The 13001-nt window shown below is 39.3% G+C and overlaps 1 protein-coding gene across 2 annotated transcripts in view; it reads left to right on the top strand.

Moving 5' to 3' along the window:
• Positions 1 to 11753, top strand: part of LOC134641091 (complexin-2-like) — a 67082-nt gene extending 55329 nt beyond the window's left edge. For both annotated transcript variants that reach the window (XM_063493300.1, XM_063493309.1), the window contains exons 3-4: positions 2813 to 2988; positions 7985 to 11753. In XM_063493300.1, coding sequence (XP_063349370.1) covers positions 2813 to 2988; positions 7985 to 8179 — 371 coding nt within the window. In that variant the 3' untranslated portion in view covers positions 8180 to 11753. The remainder of the gene's footprint in view (positions 1 to 2812; positions 2989 to 7984) is intronic.
• Positions 11754 to 13001: the final 1248 nt, after the last annotated feature.

Raw genomic sequence — 13001 nt, forward strand, 5'->3', positions numbered from 1 at the left:
TATTAAGAAATGGAAATAGACTATAGCATCTATAGCAAATATGAACAGATAACAGCCTCATAGAGAGACTAAACTATAATGACAGCTAGCAGCTATTTCTTTCTACCCACAGAGACAATAAAAACTGGCAACAAATACAATCTTTATTGTAAAACTTGTAGTTGTAAGTAACCAACCATCCTCCTCCACCTCGTCCCATCTTTAGTTTTCCTACCTGCAGGTTAGCAGGGCCACTGTTGTCATGGCATCTCCAGAGATTCTCTTCTTTCTATGATTTCATGATTTCAGTTAGCAGCAGCAGTCTTTTGTTGCAAGTTGTAGGGATACTCCCACTAGAAACTGCACTTGTAGAAAGGCTATTATGCCAAGCTCCCCAAGGCTGGAGAGCAGAACAAGAACAAGCTGCCCAAGATGGCATAGAGAGTCTGTCTGCGGTCACTGAGAGACGAGGAGACTTACTGAAGAGGCAGCTGAATGACACTGAGGACTATCAAAAGCAACGTGCCACCTGGTTAGCAGTGATAAAACTATCAAAATAAGACTTTACATAGACTGCCTTTGAAGGGCTCATGTTTGCTCACTGTGCAAGCAGATGTTTGACATATATATCATAAAATCTCGCAGATATCAATGATGATGCACTACCTTCTCAATATGACAGCATGCCACGTGTGAGAGACATTAAAGAGTTACTGTGAAGAAACATTAATTAGCAATCACCCTGCGCTTTATGAGTAACGACTAGGGCTTGTACTGGTATGTCAACATGGCAAGCTCAAACTACAGCCAAGAACCTTAAGGTCATCACTGTCTCATCAATTTCACCGCCTAAACAGATGGCTCAGTCTTTGAGTGTTTCCTCCAGAGAACCAGTGAAGCTCAGCTTTACAGTCAAGCCCAGAGCGGTGGAAGAAGCAAAAGCCCCAACAATGAAAGCAAGTACACTGGGCCAAGGGCAGAGGGAGAACCGAGTGTATTTCAAATTTACCCATGTCCAAAGGTCCAATTCTCATTAAAATCAATTCCCTTCTTTCAAGCTGGAAGAACCATCAGACCACTGTTAGAGTGCTGGCTTGCTTCCAGCCAGCGAGCCGGAAAGAAAAGCTAATGCCTCTGGAGTCCGCACATACAGGCTGGGCTCCGTGTTAAGCCAGTGTGCAAAAGCACCTCAGGAGCAGCTCAACATGCAGACTGACAGTCAGGATTAGCCTGGGTAACTTCCTGATTTGATCTTTGGCTTTTCAAGTGACTGTCACTTTAAGGATGATAGCGGAGGGTTTTCACTTAAACCAACATTCTTGTTGCTCTGAGTGAATTGAATAAGACTGTGGGACACTCATCCTGAAGGACACTAAAAGGGTCGTGAACTGGTTAGCTGAATTGCTTAATATTGAAATGACCCCGGGCACCATTTCAAGCATAAAGCATCAATACCTGTGAGTGTTATGTTTTCCTGGATGGATTTGTATCTTAGGCCAGTAATCATACCTTTTAAAACACAATAAAATGGAAAACAAACAAAATATTTCCTCTCAGGGGCAATGATCTGTGTGGAATATATTTTTATTTGATTAATTTTACAGCGCAGTATTTGGCTTACTTTGAGCTCTGACAGCTTTGACAGTGTGGAGCCGGCATGTTTAATGCATTTTTTTTTCCAAAGCCAATGTTTTAATATTCTTTCTTCCTATAAAAAGTTCACGGTTGCCGCATGTGATTAATGTTCAGACCCTTACATCCCGTGTATTTCTACAAAGGCAGGCGTGTTCCTTGGCTGAAGCTTGATGTAAATTACAGAATGATTCCAAGAGGCGCTGGGGTGGAAATAAACACACTGGCCATATAGTGACGTATGAGGAATGTCAATTGACGCCTGCAGCACACACACCAGATGCTCCACTAACACACACACACACATACACGAAAGAAGTGGTCCAGATAGAGCAGTATGTCAGTGCCTGCTGCAGCTTTGCTAGCACCAGCAGGACTTTCGATAATCCAGCCTTCATCAAGAGAGCACCTCATTAAAAAGACTTTCTGGCATCTCTCTCTCTCTATTCTCTTTTACACTTCCCGAAATTCAGAATCAGGTGTTTCATTAATGCCACGTAAACATCACTGACAAAAAGCTCAACATTCACATTTAAGATACAGATCAGTGATAGAATGTTTAATTTCCAAGATAAGCGGCATTTAAATTGAACAGATAAGACACACATTGGTTAAACCTTCAGCAGCCAGCTGTGAAGCACAGAAGATATGATCTTTTTACCACATTCTCCATCCTCATTTTTTACATATTTAATAAGTTCAGACGTCAGTAGCAGAATGAGCCCCTGTGTCTGATTGTTATTGTCCCTTCAACAGCTCCCCATGCCCTTTGTTCTCTGGTCTTAACCCATGGTCCAAGTGGGCGCTTGTATCTAAATTCCTCTTGGAGATAGTAAAGGGCCAAAATGAGCAGCACAAAGGCAATCAAGAGAATTGCTAATAATTTATTACAGTGTCTTTTATCTCAGCTCTCTTCGTGCTGCTCACCTCTTGTTCTCTCTATTGTCAGACCCTTTTGTCTTTGGTTCAGTCGAGTGCTGCTCTTTCACTGGCCTGAGAGAGGATTTAAATACAAAGCAGTATCTATTGAATTATCCAGATTTCAGATGTACTGCTGTGCACATCAAATGTTGAAAACCAGCCCAATAGCTGTGATCTATTATGTGCAATCACTATGAACTGCCAGTGTCACTCCATAAAAGAAATGATTGATTGAATTTCTTTTATTCCACAATTTTTTTCTGTCTATTACCAACAACAGGGGCCACCAAAGACATGGGAAAGATGCTTGGTGGAGAGGAGGAGAAGGATCCTGATGCTCAGAAAAAAGAAGAGGAAAGGCAAGAAGCGCTGAGGCAACAGGAAGAGGAGAGGAAGGCCAAATATGCAAGAATGGAGGCAGAGAGAGAAAACATCCGACAGGGCATCAGGGATAAGGTAAACTTCAATACTAGTAGAGCCTCACGAGTTAATCATGGTCGAAGAGCTCTCATTGTTCTTAAACTGTTCAGTCCACAGACTAAACAAACCGCTGTTCAGCTGTTATACATGCTTACAAACAGGTCTGTTTGGTAGAAATATGCAATGTAAACTTGGGCAACATGGTTACAGCCTCACAGCAAGAAGGTCGTGAGGTCGTGAGGTTGTGAGTTCGGCTTCGCCACCTGTCCGGGGCCTTTCTGTGTGGAGATTGCTTGTGTCATTTCTCCGGGTACTCCCCCAGCTTTCTCCCCCAGTCCAAACAGATGCAAGTAGTAGGGTTAGGTTAATTGGTGATTCTAAATTGGCGTTGGCTGTGAATGTGAGTGTGAACGCTTGCCCGTTTGTCTGTATTAGCCCTGTGACAGACTGGCCTGTCTAGGGCATACCCCGCCTCTTGCCCTAGACAGAATAGGCTCCAGCCTCCCCTTGACCCTAAATTGGACAAGGAGAGAATAGAAACGGTGTAAATAAACAAATATAACTTCTGTAAAACAAAGTGGGATTGGCTTTAGTCGTAGAGAGATGCTGCTTCTGCTTCTCGTATAGTTCTGCTAACATGTCTATAAACCAAGCAGCAACCTCAACATCCCAAAAACTGCATTTCCTCAGGCTTCCTCAAAAACTTGCACTTTTTGCAAGTGTTTGATGACAGTTGGAGTCACTGATCTGGGCCTTTCTGCTCATTTTATGCTGCTTGAGCTTTTGTAATGAAATTATTTGAGAAATATTTGTTTTTGTGGTGAGGTACAGACTGTCCAGAAGTTGGTGCTTCAGTTTTGGTTTTACTAGTTTGTTAACTAAATTCGTCAGTGATATATGTGTCTGTGTTCAGCCCACACAGGGCCATGAATCCAGGCTGCAAACCAGTCTAGGTGGTATTGGCTAATAACTCAACAGTTACCCTTTCTGATCCAAAAACTGCAACATCTGACTCAAAATACAAAGAAAAAAACATAGTGATAAACATACTGAGGCTTCAAACTGCAGGGTCAAAACCAGAGGGTGAAGTCATGGTGGTTACATCCATCTTTTATACACTGACTGCAATAAATTCAATTGGCTCTAAAAAAAAAACCATCTCTTGCATTTTGGTGACTGTTGTTCGAGACCGATTAGCTTCAGGCCCGTCATAAACAGCTCAGCTTCACTCATGGTCACAAAACAGTGCAGCAAGACCATTGCACAAATATAATCAACAGCATCAGCCTCTCTGGCATGGCTCTATAAGGATTCAACAAGTACTATAAATCAAGCTTTATACTGCAAATTGCACTTTCAAATGAATTAGCTAATGGAGAATGGAGGTTTAAAAAACTGGACTATATATTAGTCCTTCTGTTTTGATTTAAAACTCTGCACTCTTATTTTTTTTTTAAATTACTGGATATAGGTCCTTAAACATATTCCCTTCTGGAGTTCATTTTCAAAGTTCAATGGAAATTCTTGACTTAGTGGCCCTTTTTATGTCACCAAGATAATTCTGGCTTTGATAATGTCTAAATTAATATTTGATTAAGCTGTAATAAGATATAAGATGATCAAAGTGTCTGCAGCTTGCCGGGAAGGGTTACCCTTGACACTGCTAATAATGCATTAGATATTTGACTTGAATGCCCTGAGAGAGACTGAAACTTTTCCATGTGTAGCTCTTATAAAACTATGTTTGGAGTTTGGGGATCAACTCTAAACTCTGCTGAGCCCCAGCACTTTTCCTTCTCGCTCTCTCTCTCTTTTTTTTTTTTTGAAACAATGGTAGCAAAGAGGCAAAAAAGAACAATATGACAGCATATCTTTGGGAAGCGTTTGATTATAGCAAGGGGAGAGGGGCTGACTAAGCATGGCTGTTCGTTTCAACTGATGCAAGTCTTTGTTACTGTGGAACAAGTCTAAAAAAGAGAGCGAGACCGAGTGGAAACAGAGGGAGTTATAGAAGAGAGCTACATCAACCAATTACACCAATGTTTGTTTTATTTCTGTCGGAAATTCAGAAGAAATATTTCTTAGGTACTGAAGTAAGATACACCCCTCATCCCAATCAAAAAATATTTTGTTTCTGGATCTTGCTCAAGTTAAACTTTTCTTCATAGTCACATCTTTAAAATAGTCATTGTTGAAGGTATGTATATGAGGATTCCCACATTTTCCAGCTGCAGCAGCTGGAGTGTTGTTAATATACTTTTTGTATTGAAAGATTTGTGACAGTTTATGAATTATTATATAAAATGTTGTCAGCAAAGCAGTCGACACCGTAAGAGATATCTATGCTCATGTGTACTACTAAGGACAGGAAAGCATCACTGCTGAGAGATTACGTTATTCTTTAAAATGGCAACAACATCCACCAACCACTCAACCTCTAACAGTCCGTTTGCAGCCTGGAGGGGCTGAGTGAGTCAAATGTTTGCTAGGGACTGCAGTTTGTGTCCTATATGGAAGTTTCATGTTTTTGTTTTGCTTTATTTTCACTTGGGTTTTCTTTTTCAGACACCTCTTAGTTTAAGACACCAAAAGCATTTGGTTAGGTTTTGGAAAAGATGTTAACTTAACATTAGCATTGCATATTACCCAGTGTATGTATGTTTACAAGCAAATACACCTGATGAGCTGTGAGTTAGACCCACCTAAAGATACACAAACATTGTCCTTTAGCATCGATGTCGTTCCTCACCATTTGATGGTTAAGGCTGAGATGTGACAAAACATCAGTATTTGATGCTGTTTCTGAAAATCAGTGGATTTAACTGAACCGAGGAGGAAATAAAAACCTACAATTCAACAGTTCTGAAGGATTCTTCTGTTGGCCTGATCTGAGCCAGTCTAGCCTAAAATAATATATTGTAATAAAACACAATTTAGTATGCGGTATAATTGAAAAATAATGTCTAAAATCATTGTTGGCTAATCCAAATCAGCCATAAATGTGACTTATAGTCTGTCGCTGCGTTAGTGCTGTGATAGACTGTTGACCTGTCCAGGGTCTACTCCCACTCTTTCCCTATGATGCCTGATTTAGGCCTAAAATTGTCAAAATGTAATAAAGCCCTGGAACCTGTTGTAGGTAGCCAGTATTTTTAGACAAAGACATTCTAAGGACAGAGACCAGATCATGTTAGATATAATCTCTGCCATGACTGGCTCCAGAATAACTGCTTCAAGTAAAATAATGAGAAACCAGAAATAACAAGTGCTTTGTCAGTGTGTCCAACTCTGTTGATTCAGCTCTTTGATACATATTTATTTCCAAGTTTGTCTTTTCATTTTTTAAACTGTGATCAAGTCTTTGAGGCTCAAACCTCAAAGAGAAAAAACATAAGATCTTGACAAAAGAGTGGTTTAGTCATGAAGGCAAAAACCAAAAAATATTTAAAGCAACAGTTTTTTTTTTCAGCTGTTGTTCCCTCAAACAGTCATACAGCTTCACTCCACAGACATACCCACATATGCCCTGTGTTCCACTCTGCAGTGGAAATGGACACTGCGACTCCTCCTTTAAGATATTTATTGCCACAGAATCACATTAGTGTGTGCCTGGCAAAGCAGTCAAGAGGTCATGGAGCAGTGCAGCTCATTTTCCCCTTCCCTGCCTCAAGATCAGCTATCACTCGGCCCGCTGACCTCCCCGTGCACTGCAACCTTTTCCTTGCAGTCCTCCTGTATTGATTTTTCTCAATCTATGACCACAAATGCACAAAATACACCAAACTGGACACAGATTCTCAGGTTTAATGCAGAAATTGAGGTCAGGATCCTAGTTTCCGTATGGCAACAAATTCAATCTATCCATCTATTCTGAATTCATAAAAGCTTCAGGTTCAATTGTGGTGCTTGAACTAACGTGTTGAAATAACGATGAATTATTTCAGCCTGTCTGGACTTGTTTGTTTCATGTTTCATGTCATATTGTCACAGTGTTTGGTTAGTTATGGGCATATCACTCATAAAATACAAAATCACTTCCATACTATCTTCCATGCAGTTCTTCACAGACATTACAGTATGGCTGTGTCAGTGGACTTACTAGTGGAATGCATTTCCCAGCTGATGTCTTTAATGTTTTAACAAGCTTGTTGTTCTCCAAACATACTCTTGATTTAGTAGTAGTCTTAAAAATGGGCTTTTTAAAAGCAAACCTTGTCCAGGACACCTGCCAAGTGCCTCTGCCTCTGTAATTGGTACATAAAATATCCAGGAAGGTTAAATTAGAGCTAGCAGCAGTTCAAGCCTCCATATACACCCACAGAAACATAACCAAAAATAAAACAAGAACCTGAACTTCTTTCTGCATCTAATTGCAGAAATCAGTTGCAACAGGACCTAAAGGTTGCTGTATACATTGTGTTTAGCCTAATTTGCGTGTAGCCTCAAGCTAAACCATGCAAATTAAGAAATCTGTTACTTTGTAAGAATACTTATTGCTTTCCAATTAACCAGTTGCAACTTCCTGGAATTGCTTGAAATAGTCATGTCTATGTGTTCCTATATTTAAAAGAAATTGATATTTTAAAGTGAATCCTAGTTTTCTCTGCAAGCCTTGTCACCAGCATTAAAGCAAAAAAAACAACAAAAAAAAAACAACAATTAACTAGCTTAAGGCCCTGTGTCTACAAATATAATAAGTTTTTGGACAGACACTAATTATCAGAATGAATAGACTTTATAAAGGGTTGAGTTTAAAAAGAGGCAAATATACTGCTTAATGAAATGTAACAAGAAAATTTGGTGAAGAATTTTGGCCTTAACTATGCAGGTTGGTTGGTGAATATTTAATACAAATTTAATAAAACTGCATATTCTAATCCCTTGGCATCAGATACAGCTTTGCTGTCAGATCTTGCTGTCATAGCAGCGATACATACAAGGTGTCTTTTGAACCCTCCATACTAATATCAGATGCTGAGTGATATCAGCTAACTATTTTTTGTTTTTACCCGTTTTCCCTTTTACCGTGCAGTATGGCATCAAGAAGAAGGAGGAGAAGGAAGCCGAGGCAGCAGCTGCTATGGAGCAGGCCTCCGAGGGCAGCCTCACCCGCCCGAAAAAAGCAGTTCCTGCTGGCTGCGGCGATGAGGAGGAAGAAGAGAGCATCGTGGATACGGTCATGAAATTCATCCCTGCACCACTCATGGATATGTTCAATAAAAAGTAACAGCGTTCTGGCTGAAAAATGGTTAACTTCTTACAACGTCCATCTAATCAATGCTGTACCACCCTGCCCCACCTCCAGCTGCAGCCACACCTTTCTTCACCTCCCTCCCACCCAGTCAACTCAACTTCTAAGTGTCCTGGAATTACACAACATGCTGTGATTTTGCCCTTAAGTTAAACTTTCTGATCTCACGGTGATTCATACTTTTTAATATCTCTGACAGAGATCTTTCTTGATAACCTGTGATTATTATCGTGTTTTAAAAAGTATGCAACGCCTACACAGATCGAATGTCTTTACTTAAGGCAAACTGATGCCATGTTTTCAAAATGCCCAGCACTTAGAATACGACCAGATATCACCCATCATCCACCCTTTTTGTTTGTAAATAGCCTCGGTTATATAAAAAGAGTACTATATATGAGTGAAATATGACGTATAACAAGATAACTAAGAGTATAAGCCATATTTTTAACTTGTAAGAAATGATCCAAATCATATCAAATTTAATTGAATCGTCCTGTTATGTTCTTGCTAATATTTGATACATACAGTGTATATATACTTGCATTTTTATTGGTTCTCCTTGGTTAGGATCAGTCCCACAAACTGTCCCATATGTTCTCACTGTTTTAATGTAAACGTGTAGTACAAACACTGGCAAAGCCAATACACCTGTAAACTCAAAAGTGAAGGAATTCAGTTGAAATGAAACTTCTTTTTTTTTTTTGCTTTGTTTTGTTTACTTTTTTAAGCATGCAGTAAAGTTGTGAAGTACATATATGGATACCATTTCCTTTGTTATGATGAAGCAAAATACACTGAAAATTTGAGGCAATAACTGGTTTTCCATTTTTATTTAGTTAACGTCTCATCCACCACCGTGTACAGTAAGCGATAATTGACTTTGTGTCTAAAATGTTCTTCCATGGAGGAAATTATAAATGTTCTCCATAAAGTTTGTCTTAAAAAGAGTAAGATGAAATCCTTAAATTCTATAAAGTCGCTGGCTATACATGTTTGAGGCTTAAAAAAACAAAGTTCTTTTCCTTCTGTGGTGTTGTGCACTCAGCTTTTTGTAATAGGAAATGTAAACGCTCAGCCAGGCTCGTTAATTTTGAATCGTGCAAACACTTTCATCATTTTACTTTTTAAAAAGACACTTCCCAAACACAACTATGTTGTGAATACACTATATGTGAACAGACAGTGACAATAGTGCAATATATTGTTCAAAATGAAGTTGTCTCGTGTCCGTTGGTTTAACTGATGGGAGTCGAGTCCCAAATCAGCAATAACAGACAATCTTCATTGTTGTGTGTTTGAAGTTAATCCTTAATGTTAGTCGATGTTAAAGACGCGAAGGTGGCTACTTACTGTAGCGAGACTTAAGCCTTCATTGGTCAGAGGTATTTACTTAAAACAAGGAAGAGAGAAAGTGGGATGATTCGTTTAATGTTGTGAGAAGTGTTCATCCACGTGACATACGGCATCCAGGGTTTGTGTTCAAAGTTACAAACTGCAGGTTTTTACAAGCAGACATTAACAAATCAAAGTCATCCTTGGCATCTTGAAAAAATAACATTTACCTGCTCTTTGTAGTTTACAGTTTACTCTGCCTTGCAGGTAACTGTAATGGCACAAATTTAAAAAAAAAATGAGGACGGAATAAACTTATTCTCCTCATGCCTTTTCTTTAAATTTCTCCATCATTCCCAGTGTCTTGTTAAACATTCCAGATATTTCAGACATTCCACCAGACTCGAGCTGGTAACACGCAAACTTAGATTTACACTACACCTCAGTAAATGCCTTTTCAGCCTACAAGTACATCACAATGAATAACTTAAATTTGATGCTGTAACCGCAAAATTTATCTAGACTGAATCTGATTAATGGCACTAAAATGTTGCTGCGGAGAGGTTATATTAGCTGCCATTTAGGAAAAGTCCCGCATGAAGTCTAGGGGAAATCATAAATGTGCTTTTTGCAGTGATCAGTTAAATTTTGTGACAAATTTTGTTGGAAAATACTTTTGTGATCCACTTGTGCACAGTAGCCATAGGTAGGTGTTAAATTAGGGTTTTCAAAACCAGCTGTTTTGCCACATTATGACTGTTTTTATTAAGCTAGCTAACCATGAAATGACACTAATTCTGATCTTGTGTATTTCTGTGGCGTAGAGAAAGGGAAATTTAGCTTCTCTCTGTGTTTTGTGAGCTCTGTAATCATGGTGAATATATACATATATACCCTGAATATGTTAAAACAAAATCAAATGGCACAGTGTGGTAAGATCATCTGTAGAGCACATTTATTGAACTTCCTGTGATTTTATTGTACCTGTAAACTGCCTTTGCCAGCCTCTGTTCCTACAGTGTGTTAGCAGCTAGCTAGAAGCCAGTAGATGTTTCATGCACTCAAATCCATCATCACAGCAGTTATTCAGTCAAACCAAAGAATAGTGCTGGTAGTATTAGACCTAGTCAAGGGGTGTCATTCCCATTTAGTTCCTGCATATCTGATTTATTTTAAAATTCTCAGGTATTCTAGTAATGTTTTTCATAGACGTTAAACATAATTAGCCTTCACTTAGAGTCTCATTGGGTTCTCGGCTAAAGAATTTTATATTTTCATTGCTAGCGGATTAGCAAGTCTATAGCTACGGTCTTTCTTTATGAGTGAAATATCTCTTTTTTTGGCCCAGATAATAATCTAGAAAGCTACAATTACTGCCCCTGCAAAGGACGACAACACCTTAGCAAACGTCGTTAGCGCGTGCATTCCTTCAGGCTATGAGTGAGTGTGCTCTGAAATCAGATCAAGCTTTGCTTCTCATCCACTGACATCATCATGGACTCATTCATCATCATCATCATCATCATCTTGTAAATGTCGGTTGATTGCGCTCCAAATGGCTTTTTGATCACTGCCTAAACAAACTGCCCAAGTCATGCGTAATCAATATCCTGTTGTCCAGTAGACTGTGTCAGACACCCAGTCAGTCATTTGTGCCGCTCATACAGCCATTGATAGAATTTAAAAAGCTGCCTGAAAAACATGGCACAAAAAAGGGAAAAAAAAATTCTTTTGATGTGACTTGAATGTAACTGTCTGACGTTTCTCTCTTCTTGCATCTGTCTCTCTCTTTTCTGTACTTGTTGAGAAGATATTTAGTCTGGTGCAGTATGTTTTTCTTTCTTGTCTGTAGCCGGTCCTGTCCTCTGGTGGTTGATATTTTGAGAGAAAAAAAAAAAACATGTTCATTTAGTGTATTCTTTTGTACTGCAAAATCTTCTCACCCTCCTCCTCCTCCTCCTCCTCCTCCTCTCTCTCTCTCTCTCTCTCTCTCTCTCTCTTTCTCTGTAGCTCCCTATTTGTTGACCAACATGTATGCATGCTTATGGTGTGCGATGTAGGCAAGGTTGTTGATATAATCGTTCCGTGTCCTCTCTGTGTTTCAAAGCTCCACCTGTTAGCCTCACTGCATGCCATTTTAGACTAATATTTCGGTCTGTAACTTTCCTGCAAAAATGGAATCACCGCACACTGAGAATAAAGTGATTTCATATGATTTTTCATCGTCTTGTGTTTCTGCATTCAAACAGTACAGCAGCAAGTCTTTGGCTACCTGTGTGTACAAGAGAAAAAAAGAAAACAATATATGGAAGGAGTGGTAGAGTCATGTAGTGTGTTTCTGGGAGGCGGGATCATCCCCGCTTTGTGACTCTGAGACGTGGCCTGCAGTCATGGATCATATCCCATTGCATGGCATTCGTTGAGGAAGTATGTGCAAAGACCTTTAATGTATTTCACATGTTACTGTTTGTGTCAGTCAAACCTGTTTTTCATCTCAACATGACTGTTGTGCATTTTTTACTTTTTTTTTTCTCAGAAGGAATTTCAACATCTATTCAATAAAAGCGAAAAGGGCTGTAAACAGAATGCAGTTTGTCGTTCAAATCGTGATTGGAGGCAGACCTGACTTGTGATCGTGTCACAGTGAGTACATAGACATCAAAGAGATGCAAATGGCATATCTCTCATAGCAAACTGGTTGCCATAAGTGCGTCTGTGATAATGGGTTTACGGGTAACGGCAGACCTTTAACATCAAACAAATCCACTGAAAAGATAGTGGAGGAATGCCGAGGAGGGATTAGGGATGGCGCCCGACTTTGCACTGGTTTTAATTTGGGAACAGAAAGGAGGCTGAAAGTAAAACCAAATTATTCAATTAATGTGTTTTGACATTTCTGAGTTTATTGCTTATCTCACTATTTTGGATTACTAATGTTGCTTGCCCACAAGGTTGCAAGCATCACATTTTAGCATTTACTGTTCAAGGCTTGTCATTTATGTACCTCCCACTCATGCATCAGCAAGTTCCACTTGATAAAGGTATGCTGACATTCTTCATTCTTCTCTGCAGTGCTGCTGTGCGTTTTCAGAAATGCACGGCCTTTTTTTCAAGAATAACAAACACGTTAATGTATCCATAAATAATAGTATTTTCACTTGTCTGGTAAATCAGGCAATTTGGATGCATTCTGTTGCACTTCAGAAACCACATGTGGTTTCCAGTGCACATGGGGAAAAATCTTTCTTACTGTCTGTTCCAACAGATGCTGAGCAATTTATGCTCTGCCGGCTCTTCACGCATAGATACTCCCATCACTTGACAGGTTGTTATTATTAGTATTTAAAATGGCATTAACAGCAATATATTAAGATTAACAACTAAATACAACCTTCATATTTTTGAATAAAAAAATTGACTAAATGTCTTTTCTAAAGTTACCTGGAGTCATTCACCACACCAA

This window comes from Pelmatolapia mariae, linkage group LG2, assembly GCF_036321145.2.
Source record: "Pelmatolapia mariae isolate MD_Pm_ZW linkage group LG2, Pm_UMD_F_2, whole genome shotgun sequence".
Lineage (NCBI taxonomy): Eukaryota > Metazoa > Chordata > Actinopteri > Cichliformes > Cichlidae > Pelmatolapia > Pelmatolapia mariae.